Source organism: Octodon degus, unplaced genomic scaffold, assembly GCF_000260255.1.
Source record: "Octodon degus isolate 3935 unplaced genomic scaffold, OctDeg1.0 scaffold00003, whole genome shotgun sequence".
Lineage (NCBI taxonomy): Eukaryota > Metazoa > Chordata > Mammalia > Rodentia > Octodontidae > Octodon > Octodon degus.
This window is the reverse complement of record NW_004524579.1, coordinates 25670499-25693661: the sequence shown is the minus strand read 5'-3', so window position 1 is coordinate 25693661 and position 23163 is coordinate 25670499. Positions and strand designations below refer to the sequence as shown.

The 23163-nt window shown below is 50.2% G+C and overlaps 1 protein-coding gene across 5 annotated transcripts in view; it reads right to left on the bottom strand.

The window, feature by feature from the left end:
* Ctif (cap binding complex dependent translation initiation factor) overlaps positions 1-23163 on the bottom strand; it is a 315277-nt gene that overhangs the window by 4532 nt on the left and 287582 nt on the right. For all 5 annotated transcript variants that reach the window (XM_023714714.1, XM_023714712.1, XM_023714720.1 and 2 more), the window contains one exon: positions 1968-2021. In XM_023714714.1, coding sequence (XP_023570482.1) covers positions 1968-2021 — 54 coding nt within the window. The remainder of the gene's footprint in view (positions 1-1967; positions 2022-23163) is intronic.

Sequence of the window (23163 nt, the reverse complement as noted above, 5' to 3'; positions counted from 1 at the left end):
CAAAGCACATGGACCTCGGTTCATCCCCAGCACCACATGCCAGCCAGCCCCGCCCCCTGGTGGGCTGAGCTGGCCACACACACACACAATAAATAAATGTAATAAATAAAAATAAATAAATAATTAAAAAAAAAATAAAAGAACCTCTGCCCTTGCTTGTGCTGAGGGAAGGAGGGTAATAAGAACTGGGGCAGAGGGCCAGCCACATGACCTTTTTTTTTTTTTTTAAATAATTTTATTGAGAAACAAATAGCAATGAGACAGTTTCAAAACTGATTACTAGCAGTTTCAATAATTAATACATTGAATATTGTTGTCTTAATAGTTATTCATTGTACAAAATGCAGACATGATATCCTGTCCACAAACACTATTAGAATAAATGTCTCTATTCATTGAATTAAGAGAATGCAGTTGTATATCTATCCTATTTTGAATATACAGATACAAAATGGTCGTTCATTTGTATCCCCTTTTTTGTTTAGTTTTGTCACAGAAGGGTATTCTATTGTCATTTAAATATTGTAGATGCATAAATTCAGCAAAATATTCCAATATAGTCCAGTAGTCCATAACAGTAGTGGGTTTTCCCTAGGACTGGAAATGTCAGAACTTGTTGACTTGAGCCTTTTACAGCTCAGCCTATTTATTAATACAGCTTTACTTTTTATATTTCATTTTTACACTTTTTTGCTGGATTGTTAAGACCAAGATAAAGCAAGATTTATATAACAAGAAATGCAACTTTTGTATCTGATAAGGTCAGTCAAATCCCCTCAGGATTTATCCTGAAACCCTGTATCGCAGTTTGTAGATCCTTTGTCAGTGTCAGCCATGTGGATGAGTCATGGCCATTGCTTGGCCAATGTGCTCTCTCTGTGAAGGCCTGAGAGAATATTTTCTCTCCATGTGACTCTCCTTAGGCACACTCTACATCATTGATCACTTTCCTTTGTGGCCCCATAATCTCCTTGGTCAGAAAATTTGGGACACAACTGAGTTACATCATGTTACAGTACAGGTTCTCCTATGTCCTGAGTCTTCACTGACCTTGAAAGGTTAGGGCCAAAATGTTGGCTGTCCTTGCAGCCCTTCTTTCTCTCTAATTTTTGGTCTTCAAACTTACAGCCGCATGATCTTGAGGGACCCCAGAATCTTGAAAAACTCCTTGAAAAGAAGCTCCAATTTTTCTGGACCACTGGCCAGCAGCTCCCTTGGTCCTATGTGTTGTCCTACCTCTCCTTGTCCTCCCAACCAATGATCCAATCTGCCTTCTACACAGAGCTGTCCTTGACCTCCTAGCCCCCCCCCCCGACTGCATGAGGAGCTGTGCTCTGTGTGGACACAAGCTCCATGCAGCCCTGCACCCCACATGTGTGTGGGACCTGTCCTCACCAGCCTGAAAGCTGTCTGAAGGGAGGGCCCACGCCCTCTCCCCTTCCAGCCCTTATCTCCTCAAGCACCATGTTGTGTTGCTAGAGCTCAACAAGTGAAACAAATGACCAGGGCACAGGCCTGAGGCTTCTCTCCAGGCTCCTGTTCTCTGAGCTCCTCCCTTGTAGCTTGGACACAGCCACCTATACAGCATGCTCATTAGTGCTACCAGGCTGAGGCCCCCAGCTGGGTGTTCCCTCCTCCCTTCACTCCATTCGAGTGACTCTGAATTGTTTGCAAAGGGCAAAGATATGCTCCAGGGACCAGCCAGAGCCAGGCTGTAACACAGGATCGCAGAGTGAGCAGTGAGCAGTGGCCATCCCTGGGGAATGGAGGCAGCAACTCCTAAGGTGGCCGTCACCATCAGTACTTACCAGGTTTAGGGTAGGCGGCTCTGCATGCAGCATTCCATGCCCCCTCAAGAAGCCACTCTCTGCCAGCCTCATTCAACAAACACTCCTCCTGGGTCAGTAACCCCGGTGCCCTCACCTGGGAGGTGCGAGGGATGTATGGGTCAGAACTGCACTGCTTACCTCCATAGAGCAGCAAAGGACAGCATCTTCCTTCACATCCTGAGACTGCAGGAGCTGTGAAGAAGAGGGTGGAGAGGAAATCAGTTAGGGTGGCCAGGCTGCCTGCCCCCCTCTGGTCACTCCAGATCTAGTCCTGATGTTTGTCCTGTGACAAACACCTCTGAGGGACAGGCTGGAGTGAGAGCTCATGCTGACCAGAAGGCAGAATGGAAAGTGCATCCGGAAGGGGTGACTTTTCTGCTGGCTTTGGGCAGGCAGAGGACACTGTGCAGTACTGAGTCCTGGCTGGCTCAGAACGATGCAAGTAGAAGCCCTCGTAGAGAAGGGCTGCGGGGGTCTGAGGGTGGCAGCGAGTGTGCCGAGTACAGTGAGTTTAAGGATGTCCGCGTGCTGACTGTGTGTGAAAAAACTTTGCTACTGGGCCAGCCTCTGGGCCCAGCCATGGGAGCATGTCCAGCAAGCAAGCATTCATCTCTACTGGCCCAGTATTGCCATCTTTCAAGACCAAGGCAGTAAGTTTGTGGATTTAACCAGAGACCACGGTGCTTCCCCAGCCAGACTCCTTGGTACTTGGCCTGGCCACACTCCCAACAAGGGATCCCACTACCTGCCTGGCACATTCTGTTTCTTTTTAAACTGAAATACAATTCATAAAACTGAGCTATCATAACATAAACTTCATCTTTTTTAAAATGTATAATTCATTGGGTTTTATGGTACGCAGAGTCAGGCAGTCATTACCACCAACGAATTCCAGGACATCTTCATCACCTTTAGAAGATCCATACCACTAGCAGCTGCTCCCCATTCCTTACTCACGCCAGCCCCTGGTAACACCTAAAGACAGGAAGGATCCTGCACCTGTGGATTTTCCTACGTCAGAAGCAACGTATGAATGGGATCAGTCAGTATGCGGTCTTTTGTGGTTAGCTGTTTTCATGTAATGTTTGCAGAGATCCTCCGTGGTGCAGCATGTACCGCATTTCCGACTCAGGGCTTCTGTGCTCTGCCCCAGGAGTTCTCAGCCGCTCCTAGCTGCAGACCTCACCTCAGCTGTTCAGAGCTCTGGCTGAGCACGCCTCACCAGAGAGGCTGTCCTGAGCAGCCTGTGCAGACCTGACCCCCGGCACTCTCTCCCAACACACTACCTGCTTGCCTGTTGTCAGTCTCTCTGCAGAAAAGGGAAGTTTCTCGAGGGCAGGGCTTGTTTGGTGGAGTGCTATCCCCAGGGCTGAGTGTACTACCTGGTGCCTAGAAAGCCCTTGGAGAGTATTTGCTAACAATGTTCTTGTATGTGGAGATATAACACAGTAAATTGGCACAACTCAGCTGGGTGTGTTGGCATAGACCTGCAATCCCAGCCCTAGGGGATGCTGAGGCAGGAGGACTGCAAGCTCAGGCTCAGCCTGCACAATTTAGCAACTTGGCTGACCCTGTCTTAAAATTAGACATAAAAAAGGGGTAAGGATATAGCCCAGCAGGAAGGCCCTGGATTCAACCTCCAGTACTAGGGCAGGGAAACAACTCTACAGATGGCAACTTGGTGCTAAGTATCAACATGGCAAGGATATACATCCTCTGACCTAGCAGTTCTTACTTCTAGAAGTTTCTCCTGCCCACATACCCATACACATGCCATACAACACAGGCACTATTGTTAGAATAAAAGACAGAAAGAACTTTGCACATCCACCTGACACGTCTGTGCAGTGGACCCAGCTGTAGCACACAGCTGTACCCCACACACATGCGCCTTCTTCTGGAGTTTTCCTGTCTCTGGTTCCAGGACTACAGATCCTTAAGGAGAGCCAGAGGAAGCTTTCTATCTACCAAGCCAGCACACCTAGGGCCCATATAGGGAAGGGTCTTTCATCTGGAGGATTCAGAAAACCAGAGAAGGGACCAGAAGGCAGGCTGTGGAAACACTTGGGGAAGGGCTCACCCTGCAGCAGACTTCCTGAGTCACCTGGGCCAGCATCCAAACCAGCTTACTCTGACAGGGGCAGGTCCCAGGGATGCCAGGGTTCTGTGATTGTCCGTATGGAGTCGGAGGGAAAGGTAGACTTGACCCCACCTTTCTACAGGGAAGATGGGGACACAAGGAGAGCTCGGTGCCACCTTCTGGAGCTTCCTGCCATGATAAATTTCTCTCAGATGTTTCCCTGGTGCTTAGAAGGAAAAAAAAAAATCCTTAAAAGTTGCTAGTGGATATCACAAAGAAGGGGGAAGGTTTTGGATCTGGGGGAGTAACTCCTGAGACAGAGTGGGCAGTGCTGGCTGGGTGGGGAAGATAGGAATGTGAGAGCTGGTGGGAAAGTGGAGAGGTGGGCTCAGGCTGCATCCGGGTACTGGCTGGCACGTGGTGGCCTCTGGCTGGCACACAGTGGCTGCTCAATCCAGGTTTCTCATGGCAGATCAGATGCTTCTGGGCCCTGTTCTATCCTTTGAACAGCTTCATAGGGCCCCTAGAGCCTCCCCCAGGAGCTGGCAAGTTCTGAGGTTGAGGGACAAGTGAGGTAACATAATGGGAAATTTTCGAAGAGCCTGGTCTGACACGTAACTGCTGCTGCGAAACGTGGCTGTCTGTGCCCTTGGACAGTGGGCCTACAGACCTGGTTGACACTACAGGGAGAACCTTGCAAAGCCTCCTGGTGTTGTCAGCAGAACACACTGTCCTGTGCGCCAGGCTTGCCTCCCTCCTTGATTGGCTACACCCCAGACCTCCTCCTGCCCTCAGCTCCCCTGTGCCATAAGACCAGGGCTTCTCTGCAGGCTGCATTCTTCCTCTTTTTCCTTTTGTCTTCCCCATTTGGGACCGCACCATGTGCCCTCTCTAGGCCCTCACTCTCCACAGCCATGCTCCTGGGGGCCACTGCCTCTATTTCCTCTTTGGCAGAGCCAGAGCCCCTGACTACCATGGTAGGAGATAAATTGACTAGGACTCTCCCTCCAGCAGGGCTCTGGGCCGGTTCTCTCCTCCAACCTTATCTCTTGCTTGGTTGTTTAGGAAAGTCTGTGCACAGCCAAAAATCACATTGTGCGGCCAGCCCCCTGCACACGGCTTGCTAAGCTTTCTCAAGGAAGCCACAGAAGGCTGAGAGCTTTGCATTTTCCTTTTCCTTTAAAGTTGCTGGAATGTAGAGTATGTGAAAGGATTGGTGGCCACCGACAATGTCCTGTCCTCCCCACAAATACAGACTTGGCACCTCCACACCAGCTTTTGTGAGTGGATGCCCCAATGGACTTGCTCTTTGTGGACATCACCCTAAGTGTAGAACCCTGGCCCCAAATTCCTGTTCTGTGTCTCACATCTTCAGTGCTATCTTCCTATAGGACAGATAGTTTTGAGATAAGTGCTACAACCTTTAGGAGGCCAAGTAGCTCTCTCGTTTACCAATGTTCTGCTTGGGATCTTCAGACGATAACTGCATTTTCTCACTCAAAGATGAATCTCAAAAAGTAGTAGCTACTTGAATGGAGATAGTACTTGTGTACTTACAGCTGTGTAATGGACAACAGCCCAAAGGCAGAGCAACTCAAGCAACCACCAGTGGGAGAACGGATAAACAAGTGGCCCATGTGTACTGTGAAGTGTCACACAGCCTTAGCAAGGAAGGCAGCTGTGACACAGGTGGCCACAGGAACGAACCTTCAAAAAGTTAGTCATACAAAGACAAATCCTATAGGAATCCACTTATGTGAGGAACTTAAGAGTGAGTAGTCACATTCACAGACAGAAAGCACATGGGGCTTGCCAGGGGTTGGGGCGGCGGATGGGGAGTTAGTGTTCCAACTGGAGAAGATGAAGACTTCTGGGGCTGGATGGCAGGGATGGCTGCTCAACAGCATGAGGGGATGTAATGCCACAGAAATGTACACTGAAACATTGCTCAAAGGATAAATTTTATGTTCTGTGTATTTTCTCATAATTAAAAAAATAATAACAAAACCAGTTAGGAAGGCAATGGCCAGAGCAGGTACCCTCTGGGACACAGAATCATCCCTCTCCCACACCACAGATGGGGGATGGAGTCTGGCCACCCTGCTGGCTGAAGGCCTGGCTGGGGGAGTGGTGGCCCCTGATCAGAGTCTCTGGCACAGAGAGGGCCGTGGGCGGGCTGGGGCAGGCAAGCCACCCGCGCCCTCGCACGGTGAGATGTGTTTCTTGGATGAGAATCCAAGGCAATTGTGCGAGCCCACACAGTGTTCGGAAGCGAATACATTCCTGGCCTATTGTCTCTGCCGGAGACTTGTTGTGGGCACACCCATCATATCCTCCCTGGGGAGAAGCCAAGGTGCTCAACTCCACAGCAACTAGGGAGAAAGAGCATCCCGGAGTCCCCGGGGAAGGGCCACGGGGCGCGGGCATGCTGCCCAAGGCGTGCCCAGGATGGAACCGGGCTGGCTGTTGGGATGCCACCCGGCAGGAGGGAAGAGGTTGGTGATGAAGATCCTGTGGGGCTGCCTTACTGTGCAGGCGCGGTGAGGGCAGAAATCACAACTGCTTGCCGCTGTGGTGAAGGGTGTCAGCAAGAGGTCCACAGGCCAGCCCTTTCGGACTATCCACGTCCCCAGACAGCACATTCCGCAGCTTTAGTAGAACAGACCCCAGGCTGCCCAACGCAGCCATAGAAAAAGCTCAGCTTGGGGCCCGCTTGCTTCAGGAGCCTCCCACCTTTGGAGGGGGTGGGTGGAGTGGGCTAGAGAACAGCAGTGAGGGAGCAGGAGTGGGAAGTTTGCAGAGTGTCTGTGATTGGCTGCTTTTCTGGAGAACAAGGCCCACCAGAACACTCTGATTGGCTGGCTGGATGGAAGGAAAGTTCAGGGATTGACAGGATAAGCTGAAAATGTAGGAGACGTCCCAGTGTAGAAGAGAGGGAGGAAAAAAAGAGCCAAGAGTGGGAGGTGGAGGCAGCCACAGTGTTGGGTGCATTGTGGGTGAGAAGGGGTGAGGGAGAAGAATAGGCAGGACCAGAAGAGGCAGCCCCAGTGCATGGCACAGGGTGCAGAGCGGTGGCGGTGGTGAGGCCCACAGATGGCCACCTGCATCTCGGGCTGTCTTTGGCACCACTGCTGGCCCTGGCCCTGCACCTACAGCCAAGTCTAGAGCATAGCACAGGAACTGATGCAGATGGTGAGACTTTGGGTCACAAGAAGAAGATCAACTACATGTGAGTCTCTGTTCAGGGTGGCAGGGAAGTAGACAATTTACCCCAAAAAGGTTATCATCAAGTATATGCAGCAGCGAGGAGTCAGAAGACCTGCTGCTCACGAAGCGTAGCCCCCAGCAGGCCCCTTAATCACACCACACTTCTGGTCTTCACCTGAGATTGGGGATAAACCCTGCCTAGAACTATTTTGAGAGTCAACTGAGATAATGTATGTGAAAGAGCTTTGAAAAAGTGCAAGGCTTGATTCAAATGCAAGGTGTTATTACTGTTATTACATTTCTATCTTTATAAACACATACCTTCCCTGCAGATCTCGCTGCACTGTGTGCACCATCCCATTTACTCTCATGACACTCTTGTGGAGACAGGCAAAGGCTGCTGGCATTATTATCTCTACTTAATAGACAGAGAAGCTAAGGCTCGGCAGTAAAGTGTCTTGCACGAGTCAGACAGACAGTGAGACTGAGCAGAACTAGCAGAAGCTCGAGAGTCCTAGGTCAGCATGCTTACTGTTCCTTAAGGAATAATCTTAATTTTACTCAGATTTTCTAATGCTTATTTTTGCTGGTTGCAGTTCAACATTCTTAATTCTGTTGAGTGGTGATGAGAGTCAACCTGAGTCCTCAGAAAATTAAATTGGTCTTAAACTACATATTCTCTCCCTCTTTGTAAGTGGGTGGTACTATGGATTGAACCCAGAGACATTACTCTGTGCTACATCCTCAGCCCTATTTAACTGATAATTATGCATTTATTTAAAAATTCTGAGACAGAAGCTCACTAAGTTGCTCAGGCAGAATTCATACTTTTTATTCCTCCTGCCTCAACATCCCAAGTGCTGGGCCTGCAGGAGAGCATACCTGGCTTGGTTTTGCCAATTCTTTGTGTTGGTCACTATTAACCACCAATCTACATCTATTTTTTCACCCATCTACTCATTCATCTATCCATCTACCTGCCTACCAACCTATACATTCTTTCAGCATTTACGGAACACCTACTATCTGCTAAATACAGTGTAAATACAGGAGTACCAAGAAGGGTAAGACTTACAACTCACAGTGTAGTAGGGGGCAATCAAGAATTCTTTGAGGCAGATGGGATGGGAGCACGGGACAGAACGGTGATGGTGGAGAACACTCTAGGTATGTGGGTAGGAAGAATCTGCACAAGTTAAAAATGTCACCTAACAGAATACACTAGTGCATAACTACTTCAAGAGGCCTAAAATAGATGGTGTGCAGTGGGGGAAGGGGCAGGATATGAATGATAAAGAAGGCAAAGATCACATCCTAAAGAGTTCTAGATGTTGTATGACTGAATTTAAATTTTATCCCAAGAGCCACTAAAAGATTTCAAATCGGAGAGTAGTGAGATATTGTTTACATTTAGTAAAGACTCTTTCTTGCAGAGAGTGGAGAAAAAGCTGGACTAGGAGGATGGTATTGAGACTAGAGACCAATGAGGAGGCCACAGTGTGAAATTATCATGGCTCAGGGCCAGTGAGATAGCTCAGTGGACTAAGGGCCTACTTAGGCAAGAGCAGGGACTCGGGTTCAATCCCCAGTACTGCATGCTGCATCAGCCCCCACTCTGGGCACCCTGAGCCAGCCACCGAGACCTGGAGTGATGGTGCATGCCTGTAATCCCAGTGCTGGGGAGGCTGAAAACAGGAGGATCACTGTGAGTCCAAGCTGTGTAGTAAGACCTTATACCAAATACATTAAAATAAAAGGAATTACAGTGGTTCAAATTAAGGGAGGCATAAAGGAAGGAGAAGGTTTAAGAGGTAAAATACAGTAAGAATTAGAAATGAGAGTAAGAAAAAAGGGCAGTGTAGAAGAAGGGCAATACCCAGGCCTGGGACTTGGTCCACTGGGTAGACAGTGATGCCACCCATACTACTGGGAAGGCAAAAAACCCTAAATGAGAGTGATGTTAGCAATTCTGAGTCCATGGCCCTCAGATGGCCAGTGAAGATGACCAGAGGTCATCTGGGGGTCAGTGCCCAGGGGCTGTCACAGGTGTGAGGTGACTTGAAGAACACAGGGAATGAGGAGGAGAGGGCTCTAACCCTGGAAAAAGCAATGTCTAAAGGGTGGGAGAGGAGGAGGAGGCATCCAGAGGAGGAAGTCACGGACAGAAGGCAAAGAGGCGTGGGAAGAAGTGGTGTCACGGAAGCCAAGGAGGGGCAAGGTCAATAGTGGCAAATGTTCAGGGATGTCGAGTAAGATGAACAATGACCAAGATCCCTGGATTTGATGTGGGAGGGCTGACTTCACCATGACAATTTTAGCCCACAGTAGGAGTGGATAGAAACCTGGGTCTGAGCTCTGGAGAGCAGCAGGGAGGTTGGAAGTATGGCAGAAGGAGTACATTCCTACTTTCTTTTCCTTTGGGTCTCGCTCCCCTTCTTTTGCCCTCCCGGTGCTGTTTTGGTTTTTGAACTTGCTTACGGAAGAAGGGAAGAATAGGGTGGCAAGAGAAAAAAACTGGCTCAGGGTCAGTGGCAATACTTGTGGACGCAGGAGAGCCTGGAGCCTGTGTAAAGCCTACAGGTGGAAAGCCAAGAGGGTCATGTGCATGAGATCTCCTTGGAATAACAGAAGGGACAGCGCCCCTGAGAGGCAGAAGGAAGGGGCTGGGGCTCTGTCAATATAACACTGCGTAAATGCTCACGTGGCCCAATCTGTGGGTGAAGTTTGGAGTTAGCCTGTTCCATGTTCATTTCTTTTTTTGTCATTACTTTGTAGCTGCCTGACTGACAATACCCTCTGGAGAGGGGGACTGGCTCCAAATGTCACATTCCCCTCACCCCCAACAAGGAGTCCTGGTGTGGTGGTCAGGGGCAGATGTCAAGGAAATGCCCGGCTCAGACCTGGACTTCGGTCCCAGCTTGTGCTCTGTGGTCTGGCCGCTAGCCCTCCTAACTAAGACAACCAGGCCGGCAGGCACCCTAACTGTGGACCAGGCGCCCCAGAGGGAATAATTAGCCTCCTTCCTGCCGAGCTTGCAAACCATCCAGTACAAAGTGGCGGCAGTAAATGTCACATGGGGGAATTCTTCATCCCACAGCTGGCCCCAGGGGGTGGAAACGTTATCTGGGGCTCTGAGCAGACACAGAATCCTGTAGACACTGGAGCCAGAGGATAGGATCCACAGCTCCAGTGGCTCCTCTTGGGGCCAAGCCCCGGCCAGTGGCCTGTGCAGGAGGGAGCTCTCCATTCGCTGCGCCCGCAGTTGTTAATTCCCAGGCCCCTGGGTCAGGTGTGAAGCACTAGGGAAGTCAGCTGTGTCTGCAGCCAGCGCGGCCAGTTTCTTCTTCAGCGCCCTTCCCACGCCTTCTAGAAGCTCTGTCTGTTTTCTCTGCACTCGCTCACCCCACCCATGCGTCCCTCCTTGAGGGTGGGCAGGAAACACCCGGGGCAACCCCGAGGCCTTCCCAATAGCCACCTTTGGACTACTTGTTTGTCACTTGGCTGGCGTCTTTTGGGATTTGCTCTAGGTACCCTGTGTACATTTGAAAATTTCCTTGACCCCTATATCAGACTGTCAGAGTCAGAGACCACAAAACTCTCTTCATACTGGAGCAGCAGAAGGGAAGGCTTGGGGCAAAAAGACTCTCTCAAGAGCACACGGGTAAGTGGGAAAATGGAATTTGAACATAGGTCCAGTCTAGCTTCAAAGTCAAAGTGGCTTGCCTACTGCTCCCACTTCACCACCTCCGTAGTTAGAGGAGAGGCCAGGGAGAGGAGGGGTGACTGCTGTCTGGTTTGCTGGGGAGGGTGATGACACCTGCCACCCTGCTGTGACTAGTAACAGCACCCCTTCCTTGCTAAAAACTGCTCTAGTTCAGATAGCATATTACAAGTTGCCCCAAATGAAGGAAGGGAGGGGGCTCCTGAGGGGTTGGGAGCCGTTCTAAGCCCTCCCTCTCCCTACTAGTCAGTCTTGAAACCCTGCAGCCAATCCTACTTCCTGTTTCTGGGCCTAAGAGTCCCCATTTATAAACTGGGTGGGTTCTCCTGCCTGTCTCTGAGGGTGAGCAAGCAAGGTGGGGAGGAGGGCTCGAAGGCTGCCATGTCTCCCTGTCCCCCAGGGAGAGGGGTCATTATGTAGGAGCCATGCGCCCCTGTCTTGCATGCTTTCCCTCAGCCCACTCTCCTGTCCTCCAAGAAACAAAGGAGGGACAAGGCAGAACCAGGGCATCTGAGCACACTTGTCCCCTGCTCTCTGTTGGAGTGCTTGAAGGGAAGACTGAGGCAAAAGTTGTTTCTTTCTCAGCTTCCTTAGGGGAGTGCAGACAGGAATATCCACCTAGGAGGCATCGCTGGACCATGACCCCCTCAGGCCACCCTCAGAAGGAATGAATGCAGTTTGTGTCTGACTCGGCACAAAGCAGCTCCCTGAGTCAGCAGGTCGGGGCTGGCTCTGGGCCAGACTTGGGGCTCTGGGCAGTGGGCAGGCTCCCCCCACAGGGCCCAGTCTACCCCACCAGCTGGGGACCCTGGAGGGTGCCAGGAGAAGGGGATGGAAGGCGGGGGCTTCCTGTGGCTCCTAGCTGGGTCTGCTTCCCTCCCCTGGCTGCCAGCCCCCACCTAAGGCCTGGACTTGACCTTGTTGGCTTTTTGGGGAGGCTGTGACAAGCGTCTGGAGAGGGAACTAGCTGCCTGCAAAGGCATTTTCCGCTCTCTAAAGTAAACAATCAAACAGGAAATTAATCGAAAAACCCACATCAACGGAAGGTTCAGGTTGTGATTTTCACAGCCTCGGAGCCAGGAAATTCAAGGTTACAGTTCCCATAGCAACTTGCCTGTAGCCTCAGTGACTGCTGGGCTGGAACAAGACCTTGAGGGGTCACCGCAGCTGGCCCCCTGCCTCCAGGAGGCTTCACCAGTGGTGAGTCTGAGTATTGGGGTAGACTTCTTTTGAGGCGGCAGCACTCTGAGCCTGGAAAGCCTGGGCAGCTGGGGCCCATGTTAGTGTTCCAAGAGCCTAGTGAAACAGGGGATCCGACAACTGAGGGATCCAGGTGTCCCATACTCTGTACCCCACATTCTTACTACTGTTCCCACACTCCTGCATTCTCTGAGGTGAGAACAACAGAAAGACCTGCTGTTTTCCCAGGCTGCAGGATGCTAGAGTGAGAGGCTGTGCGGTGGATAACAGCCTCACTTGTGTGCCCTTGGCCTACATGACACCACAGCAGCCTCCTCTTCTCTGTGGCCCACTCGAGGGCCCCTGAATCCTGTGATTAACTGCTGGCCCTTTTCTGGATTGCATCTCCTCTGAGCTTCCAGAGGAGGCCTGGGAGCTTTCAAAGCAGCCACCAAGCCTGCTCCAGTCCTTGGACACCCTTTTCTTCCCCATGCAGGATCTGATCTATAACATTAAAACGTTCGCTGGGGGCATCCTCAGGGCTCTCCTGACTGATGGCCAGGTGGAGTTAATGAAACCAGGGGCAAACCCTGGACCTTCGAGTAGGTGGGAAGTTGGGCGTCTTGGGTGGGGCTTTCTTTTGTGTAAGTAATGAGGAGTCCCTGCCTGGCAGGAAAGGAGATAAGGGCGTTGGAGCTCAACCCGACAAGGAAACAGTCTGGAATCTTTCCCTGAGCGTCACCCTGTCCTCCCTCCCACTGAGATGGCCACAGATAGCTGGCTAGCCTTATTGGGGGCAGGCTGGGACCCTAGGAGAACACTAGCCAAGTGAGGGTGGGTGCTTCCCAGGCACCAGCCTCAGGCAGGGGTACCCAGCTGTCTGTCCTGCCACCAGCCTGGCCCTGAAGCCAGTGCCTGAATGAGAAGGGCAGTGGCAAGTTCGAAGCAGTGCCTGCTGGAGAGAGACAGAGCGGCTCCCTGATTTCCTAACAAGCCATCTGTGTGCCAGGGGCCGATGGGCAGCTCACCAGGCCTGTCCTTGCTTGCGAAACTGTCCTTTTCTCCCCTGGGCGAGCTTTCCTGTGAGCTGCTCTCCAGCTACCCAAGTCCTCAAAGCATCAAGGACACTGCCCAGTCCTGCCCATCACATCTCTGCCTGTCCCCTGCCTGGATCCTCCTTTCTTCCCACCCACCTGAACATGGGTCACTGGGAGAGATTGGAGACTCTGTGGGGTGGAAGATACTTTTTTTTTTCATGAAGCCAGACACATAGATTTGATCAGAAAGAAGGATGGAGGAAGCAGCTGTGGACACAGTGGTGACTTTTCTGCATCTTTGAAGTAACCTTGAAGACTGCAGCACAGAAGGCTGCCCATCTGGGGTGCAGGAAGGGGTTCCCTGTACCCAGAGGGCCCCACCTCATCTAACTCATAGATCACAGCAGAAGGTGATCGGTGGGGCTGTGCTGACCAACTCTTCCCAGAGCTGGAAGAAGCTTACCAGAGGGTATTGGCGGTAAGCTTGCTAGCACTTGGACATTTGTCCCTCTTGCCAACCTCAGATTCTACACAGAGTGTGCACAGGAAGGGAAAGAGTGACCAGCAGGGGCGTGCAGGAGTTGGAGAAGTGATACAGGTGTTGGTCCATTCTCTTGCCGTGAAGTATGGCATTCTAAAGACCTTTGTGCTTAAAAGTTTCCCACGTGACACTCTTGATATGTTGTCTTTAGGGATAAATGCCCTCAGTGGCCTGATCCCCAGGCAGAGATGCCATCTTCCAGAGGTGGCATTTGAAGTCATACTACAGACTTGGGCCCAAGGTCTCTGTCCTATGCAACAAGGCGCTCAATAGATTCTGTGGCGGGTTAGCGTGAAAAGCAGTAACCAGGGACCAACTGGGTAGAGACAGCTGGGCCTGGGACAAGTAAGCTCTGTTAATGTTCAGAGAATAATGGGGCTGTGCTAAAGGCATAATTAGCATTGTGCTCAGAGTGGCAGCCGCCCAACAGAGGGGCAGACAGGCCCGGGCTGAGAAAAGGGCCTGGGGCTGCTTGCGGATGTCAGAAGGGATTCGGTAAGTACTCCCTGCCAAGTCTAAGAGACTTGGAGATAAGAATATTTAATTGGCACCTGCGAGTGTTTGGCTTTAGAGTTTTACCCTTAGTAGAATATAAATTTTAATAATGGGGCAACTCTTTCTAAATTGAGATGATCTTTTTGGATGAATGAGCATGTGAGTCAATATTTTGTATTCCCCATGCATTCTTACTGAGTTCAACTGACCGAGTGCAAGGAGATAAAGTGCTTAGCCTGGCATTCCTGCCCGCTGGCCCACCTCCACCGGGCCCTGTACCCCCCTCCCTCTCCCTCCAGACCTCAGGTCCCGCCAAACTCATTTGTTCACGGGTCTATGGAAATGTCTTGTCATGATCTGCCTCCAGCTTCTGCTCATTCTGTTACGAATGCTTTCTCCCATCTGGGTTCTCTTGTCCAGATAACTCAAGACAAACTGCAAGACCTTCCTTTCCTCCCTCCCTCTGTCCCTCCCTCCCTCCCTCCCTCCCTCCCTTCCTTCCTTTCCTTCTTTTTAAAAATTGAGACAGGGTCTCACTATGCAGTTCAGGCTGGCCTCAAACTCACAGCAATACTGCCTCAGTCTCCCAAGTGTCAGCATTACAGGTGTGTGCACTGTGCCTGGCTTTCCTTCCATTCCTAACGTTATCCCCGAGCATCTCCCCAACCTCTGTGGCCTAAAGGCTTGTTACTCATAGCTCCGGGGGTTGATTCTGTTGGTTCTACTTAGCTCAAGGTCTTGTCTACATCAACCTAGCTTACTTTTCACTTTATGCTGCTCACGCTGGTCCTTTGGCCCAACTGGCCCCCTGAAAAGACCTGGAGATTGGGGTTGAAAGAAAGCATGTGTAAAGCCAATCAGAATGGGCTCTATTCCTAAGGGTATAGTCCCTCAATGACAGAAAGTGTAGGGGTATAGCAGGTCCTGTGCTCAACTCTTCCAGGTGTAGTAACATTCATTCATTCACTCATTCATTCATGCATGCATTCATTCATTCATTCATTCATTCATTCATTCATTCAACAAGGAGGCTTGGATCCTATATCAATTAATCCAGTAGGAAAGACAGATTCTGCATAAGGAGTCAATTGGAACCAGGCTACAAGGGTGACTGCACAGTTCTAACCCTGACTCAGTCCTGCACTAATCATATTGTGCAATACAGGGGTCCCCTCTGGATCTCAGTTTCCTCATCTGCATTATGGGTACAGTGATGTTCCCTTCCTCTGGGGGTTGCTGCAAGGAGAGGTGAGATCTGTTAGGGGACCTGTTTAGAGCAGTGTGTAAGTGCTGCTGCGTGCAGCAGCTCTTATTCCAGAGTAGCTGTGCGGCAAAGGGTGAAGGTGCCGTTGACTGGTGACAGAGAATGGAGATCCAGGGGTAACTTCTTTGGGCAGAAATCTTTTCAGGTGGAGCAAGGAAAGAATAGCATGAGGAAGACGTTCCCAGCAGGGAGGAAGGTCACTTCACGTGCAGGTGTTCTGAGGGGAGCAGGCAGGGCTGAGAGGGAGGGGGGTCTAGTTAGAAGGTGGGTGAGTAATTTGGATGAAAGGTATTAGTGGGTGGCAGGGCCTTAAACGAGGGAGAGAAGTGCTGGCCAGATTCAAACAACCCACAGAACTGCACACATTCCCTGGAGCCTGGAGGGGAGGAAGTATGGTACAGCTGGGAGTGGGTTTGGGAAGTATGAGGTAGGTCTCAACAGGACACTAGGAGTTTTGAGGGATCAGTGGCCAGGCCAGGAAATGGGGTCAGAAAGATGGATCAGACCTAGAGTGGAGATACGGGTTGTGCCTGTCAAATTTAGGGTAGCTGTTGCCCTTGCACCCGACCAACACAGACTCAGAGCCTGCACCTGCCACTGACCGCCAGCTCTGGTTGCCTGTCCTTTGGTCAGTCGCCCTGCCACTGACCTTCGTGTCTTTGGCTCCAAGGGAGAACAGGATGGAGGGTGAGCCCATCTATGAGTGCGTAGCTACACACACAGACACACACCATCTGTGTGTGTGCTTCAAGGCAAATGTGACCAGAAAGACTATGCTCAGAGAGCAACCTTATTTCTTGGTATTTTCTGTTTCTATCCAAACAGATTGGATACAGGAGCTCAGGTTGCAGGGAACAGGGAAGGTGGAATCAAGGGTGAGGCCCAGATTTCTTCTCTTAGCCACAACTGAGGCTGGCTAGAGGGAGGATCAGGCTTGCCTTTTTCAGTCTGGAGCTTTGAGGAATGGTCCTGGCTGCAGGTAATTTTTTTTTTTTTTTTTTTTTTTTAGTTTTGTCTTCTTGGGTCAGTCTCTTGCTCTATAATTCAGGTTGGCCTTGAACTCACTGTGTAGTGAGTCTGGCCTTGAACTCACAGCTATCCTCCTGCCTCAGCATCCCAAGTGCTGGGATTATAGAAGTGGGGCACCATCCCTAGCATGCAGATACTTTTGAAAGTCTTCAGCATAGAGTCATTAAAAGCTCTGAGGCTGCATGAGATCAATGGAACAGACCTTTTTCAGCCTCAGTATGTCTGACATCTGTGCCCGTGTCTATGGTAGAAGCTTCCTGTGCACAGAAGGGTGTCAAAGCAAGCCTGACTTCACGCTCCATGGGACACCCTCAGTAGTGACAACCAAAAGCGTCTCCAGTCATTGCCAAATGCCCTCTGTTGAGAACTGTGGGTCTACATCAGGGGCCGGTAACCTACAGCTCCCTAACAAGGCCCACCCATGGTCTGAGAGAACAATTTTGGGTGATTTGTAAAAATCCTATGAAAGTCAAAGGTCAGTGCCTATACAATTTTTCTTGTGGGAATAGTCGATGTCACTCATTCACATATAACCAACAGTTGCTTTTGGGTTTCACAGCAGAGCGGAAGCCTGAGCAGGCCTAGGGAGCTGGTAATACAGGCTAAGTGGCCCTTACCTAAATATTTGTCCAGGACCAGAAGTGGTTCAGATTTCAATTTTCCCCTCTAGATTTTAGAAAGTTAGCACATCCATAATGAGGTATCATGGGGATGGGGCTCAAGTTTAAAGGCCAAATTCATTTATGTTCATATATACACCTTAGAGCTTTAAGGTAATTTCATAAAGAATTGTAATACAAGGGCTGCTGAAATAGCTCAGTGGATTAAAGTGCCTGCAAGCAAGTACAGTGGCTGGGGGTTCAATCCCTGGGCCTGTCATGTCAACCCTGCCCTTGGGGCATGCTGAGATGGCAATTGAGACTGGGCGTGGTGGCATACACCTATAATCCCAGCTCCTGGGAGGCTGTAAACAGGCAAGTCACTAAGAGTCCGACCTAGTAGTGAGACCCTGAACACTCTGTAGACCCTTCCCTAAAATACAGGAAAAAAAAATTGTAATACAATTTTGTGTATGAAACAGTTTCACGGAATGGGATTTTTGCTTGCATGCTTGCTTTCTCTTTCTTTCTTTCTTTCTTTCTTTCTTTCTTTCTTTCTTTCTTTCTTTCTTTCTTTCTTTCTTTCTTTCTTTCTTTCGAACCAGGGATTGAACTCAGACCCTTGTGTTTGCCAGGGAAGCGCTTATTCTACCGAGCCATCTCCCCGGCCCCCAGGAATGGAATTTTCTTTCTGCGATGACTGTCGTGGAGGCATTCAGAAGGTTTCAGATTTTGGAGCACTATGGATTTTGTCATTTCAGAGCAGGGACGTTGAACCCATGTGGCTCTGCTGACAGGGACCACGCTGTCACCCTGGGAGACAGCCTGTGAGAAGAAAGTGCTTTCTAAAATCTAAGGGAAGAGAGAAGTGCAGCAGTTCCCAGAGAGCAATACGGGCTTAATGAAGGTTTCTCCCCTTCACTGCTCAGTTAGAAGGAGCACCAGAGAGGGGTCCTATGTGATGTGGGAGAAAGAAAAGAAACTCATGGCTGGCGAGCCCTTTGGAGCAGAGGAAGGAGACAGGCAGTGCTGGCACGGGCTGCTGACCGGTGCCCTGGTGCATACACTACCTAAAATAGGCGGCAGTCCACCATAGTTGGCATGTCCAATGTAGAAGTGAAGTGGCCAGAGACAGCCTGTGGGCCGGTAAGATAATTAAAGCAAGCTAAGTTTATGTAAGCAGACTTAGAGAGCAGCTTGGGTTAAGAAAGATACTTATACCTGGCTTTAAGATTATTTTAAATCTTACTCTATTATTTGTGTTTATATTTAAATGGCTCTTCAAGCTATGTGCTAACTTTGCTGCAAAATTATATAGAAACATCCCCAAGAGGATAATTTCATATTGTCTTTCTACTCTTTTGAGAACACCTTTTATTGAAGTGTAATGCATGCAACAAAACAAAACAAAATGTGTATCTAAATTCTGTGTTTGGATGAATTGCCACAGAGGGGACGCCCTTGTGTTATCAACACTTACGTCAAGAAATGGAACCTTGAGGGGCCAGGGAGATAGCTCAGTGGAATAAGCGCTTCCCTGGCAAGCGCAAGGGCCTGAGTTCAATCCTTGGTTCTGCAAAAATAAAAATAAATAAATAAAATAAAAAGAAATGGAACCTTGAGGCCTGGGAGGTGGCTCAGTAGAATAAACGCTTGCTTAGCAAGTGCAAGGGTCTGAGTTCAATTCCCGGTTCTAAAAAAAAAAGAGAGAAAAGAAATGGAACCTTGTATTAGAGATGTGGCAGAGTACAAGGCTCTGGGTTCTATTCCCAGCATTGGTGGTGGTGGGGAGAGAGACAGAGACAGAGAGACTGAGAGAGACAGAGACAGAAACACAGAGACAGAGACTCAAAGATACAGTCAGAGAAAGACAGAGACAGAGAGATGGAAAGAGAGGAGGGAGCAAGGGAGGGGAGGAAGAAGAGGGAGGGGAGGAAGAAAGAAAGAAAGAAAGAGGAAGAAAGATAGGAAGGAATGAGAGGAGAAAGGAGAGGAAGGGGAGGGAGAGAAAGAGAGAACAAAAGGAAGAAAGAAAGGAGGGAAGAAAGAAGGAATGAAAGAAGAGAGAGAAACCTTAGTTACACCATCAGAGTCCTCTCAGTCCCCGTCTTTCCCAAACTTTTCGGAGGCTTGCCACCACCCTGCCAACAGCAGAACCTGATTATGTAAGCCTGAAAACTCTCGATACTGTACAGAAATCTGGAGCAAACACACTGGCGGTTCCTGGTGGCAGCTTTGAAAATACTTGTTCTTAGGTATCTCCTTCAGGGAAGGCGGTGTGGCTATGAATGAGACCCCCAGGCCACGGGTTGAGTCAGGAAGCTGATTTCTAAATGTAGGAATGTAGGAGTCAGTTTCAAAAGTTGGGAGACCTCTGGATCACTGGCTTGTTTTTTTCTGGTGTTGGGGATTGGACCAGAGGGCCTCACCATGCTAAGCAGTTGCCCCCCCACCAGCTGCGCCATTAGCCCTATGTTGACTTTCTTAAGAACACGGACTCCTTTGAAGATCTGATGAAAACATTGTCACTTCTCTAAGAAAAACGTACAACTGCACACGTTCACAGATGTCTGCATCCAATCTCAGTGGGTATCCAGACCCTGAGTCCAGGAAATGGCCATTGGAAATGTCCTGGGAGTGTGGAGCCTCGGTGAGGTCACGGGGCCCCTTTCTGTGGTGACTCAGGCTGGGGCTGGGTAGCCCTGTGCTTAAGGCCGAGAACAGTATCATTAAAGTTCTCCACCATGTGCCTGGCACTTGATAGATTTATCTCTCACCCCTCTGGCAATCCTGCGGAGGGAAGGGCTGTTTTCCATTTCAATGATGGAAACTGGGGCTCAAAGAGGATAAGGAAATTGCCCCAGGTCCCAGCCGGTACCAACAGCTCGGGATCTGGAATCTTGTTGGTTCAACATCCCAGCCCTCAGCCTTTCCGTTTTCCTGTCTCCAGAAGGAGGCTTTTAGCTTCTGCCTCACTTCTGCTCCGCAGACCCCCACAGCTGATCAGGAGTTTTCAGTAGCACATGGTGGCCTGGTCAGGCGTGAGCCAACTGAGAGCTGAGGATGGCTCAGTGCGCACCAGAGCCACTCGTGGGAAATGACTCACCGGAGTGCTGCTGCTCTGGGGCTCTAGGGGACACATACACACTTCCTGTGTCTCAGCAAGAGCCCTGGGCAGGGTGAGCTGGCAGGGCAGACCTCTGAAGGTGGCTAGAGATAGAAAACTACCCAGCCCTATATCTTGAGGAGAAGGAGCCTCTGGCTGGGTTCACATGACAGAGCTATGTCACCTCTGGGCTTCAGTTTTGTCATCTGCAAAATGTAGGAGCAGGCCAGACTAGCTCACAGTGCTCTGTATGGTCCTCCTCCCTGAAGCATCCTTGGCAGTTTTCCTGGGACAGCAATTCTCACACTTTGATGGACACCAACCTCACCTGCAGGGAATCCGCAGCTCAGAACTGCAGACCTAAATCTGGGGTCTGTAAACTATAAATACCAGGGAGATCTGACCATGGCTGTTTTTTTTTTTTTTTTTAAACAATCCATGAGTTGTTAAGCAGCTTTCACATTTTTAAATAGTTGAGTGAGGGGAACCGAGAAAAGAGATACATTGTGACACACACCAATGATATGAAATTCACATTTCAGTGTCCCTGGTTAGGGTCTCCTTGGCACACTCACTGGCATTCACTTACATACTCTCTAGGCTCCTTTAGGCGTAGAGGACAGAGTTAAGCCCTTTGGACCAAAACTGCTCTCAAGACTCTAGGCTGCTACTCTGCCCCTTACAAGGCACAGGGATGTGGTGAAAGATGGTCTTGCAAAGCCTGACATATTTATTCTCTGGTCCTTAATAGAAACTTGCTGACCTGCTTCATGGTGAGGGGAGGGGAACTTTCAGAGTCCCAGGGAGATCTGCCCTGTGCAGGGCCAGCACTTTCATGCCAAGCAGGACTGCTGCGAGGGTGATCCGGTGGGCCCCTCAGAGCATTCCAGACCTTCCCACCTGCCCTCTACAGAGCCGTGACGCCACTGCTAGAGCAAGGGCCCTTAACTGAGAGGCTCCCTCCTGAGGGAGTACCTCAGCTGTTCTAGGCTTTAATGCGTGTGGGGTTTTCTGGGGAAGGTTCCCAGAAGGGTGAGTAACATCCCTTGCCTCTCCCAACTCCTGAATACCTTACTTCTTTGAGGAACACGTTTTTCTCTTTCTACCTCTCCTCCTATAATGTGAGAATACCGGGAAGTCTCCCCAACCTGGGGAAGAGCAGACTATCTGATGGCCTGTGCTGCACTGGGACCAACACTGCTGCCCAGGCCTCACGAATCTCCTGCCGGCAGTGTTCACCAAGCAAGTCTCGACTCTGGCCCTGGGATTCCAGGTATTTTCCCAGCCAGCCCCACCTCATCTAATTGCTTTCCAGTCAGCTCATCCTTGGCCCACGCCCTCAGCTCCAGCCAGGCAAGCCACCTCAGTGTGGCCAGCAGTAGCTTCTGAGACTTCCCATGGCATGCGTCCAAGCCTGGGGCAGCCTCTCGACTCCCCTTGCCCAAACCACATCCTCCTTGCCCTTCCCCGCACCTCCAACTCTCCTCTGACTAACAGTTCCAAACCAAGTAGAACGCAGCCAGTCCAGACCCAGAGCAGGAGACTCATGCATCACCCTCCCCCTTTCCCCCAAGACTGGTCACACATCCTGGCTATCAGGGAAGGACAATTAGCCCAGAGTGGAGTTGTACCTACTGTTCAAGTCCCAGAGCTAATTGTTTTAAGCAGGGCTTCGGCCTTCATTAAAGGATAATTAGTTACTGCATGTGTGTTTGCATTTCCTAAGTCTGGCTTTTAACCCTGGGAAACCAGATTCAGCAAATACTTTTATGTTTCAATACCTCTGAGTAAGGGAGAAGGTCCTAATTACAGAAATGGCCGTCCTGTGCAATCAGAAGGGCAATGAGAGAATGAGCTAATTGTGCCTTCTGCGCGCTGGACCATGGTTTCTGCGTGGCCACTGTGAGGAGCAGCTGGCAGCTGCCTGCCCCTGCCTGGCACTGCTCCCTGGTGCTGGGTTCTGACTTAGCCCTCTCATGTTCTCTGCCACCCTGGCCACCATCTTCTGTGCCTTTTGACACTTTTCCTGCTCACGTCTTCGCTGTCTGTCTTCACACTGAGGTCCCCCACACTGCCTTTTCGGACCCTGCCAGGAAGCCCCAGCCAGCCACCCATGCCACACTGGCCATGGGCTTTGGGGTTCCATTCTTGCCACGCCCCTTTCTTGCTGGATGCAGTAGCAGTGCTTTGGAGACTTTGGGGATTGAGAGTTGTTCCCAAAGCCTGCTGACTCCAGAAGCTGCTTTCCACCCTGGGCCGCCCAGTAGCACAGGCACCTGCCTTGAGGGCCCGCAGTCTCCCTGGTCTGAATGGAGAAGCACTGACAATGTAAAAATACTCTAGTTTTCAAAGACTTAATTTGACAAGAGAAGAAAAACAAGAATATTGAAACTACCCCACTGATACTTTTTAATACTAGTTCCATGTTAAATGATGATTGTTCAGATAACCTGGAATCTCACTGATTCTTTTTGTTGAAAAAGTGCAGCTACTAGAAAATTTAAAATTGCGGGCTAGCTTACGTTATATTGCTACTGGACATGCAGCTCCTTCACTGAGCCTGCGCAGCAGTTGGTAAGAGCTGGGAGGTTTTTGCTGCCCTCAGAGTTGGGGACAGTGGGTGGCCTCTCCGAGCCACCCTGGCCTTCTCCCTCCCGAGCTGTACTCCCCCTCCCCCTTGACTTTCACAGCACCCTGCCTTCCCCACAGCCTGTGCTATCCTGACTTTGGACAGATGAGTCACATCTCCGATGAAACTAAGTGGGCTGAAGTTGGGAAAAAGACTCTCTGACCAGAATCCAGGCAGCTTTGTGGGATGAGGGAACTTCTGCAGTGGTTCACTCTAACTGCAGGCACAAATTGCTTCTGTGGGGGTTGGATTGGGGGAGTGTTTCTTCTCCCTCGTCTGCTCTGAGCTCATGCCTGGGGACACTCCCAGCCAGTCTCACCCTGTGGTCACCTTGTCTTTTCACAGTTGCTGGATTTATTTGCTCTGAGAGGCCTTTCCACATTAACTTTAGTGAGGCTAACCTCTGTCAGTTCAAACACTATTTCATTATTTTATCTAACAGGCATT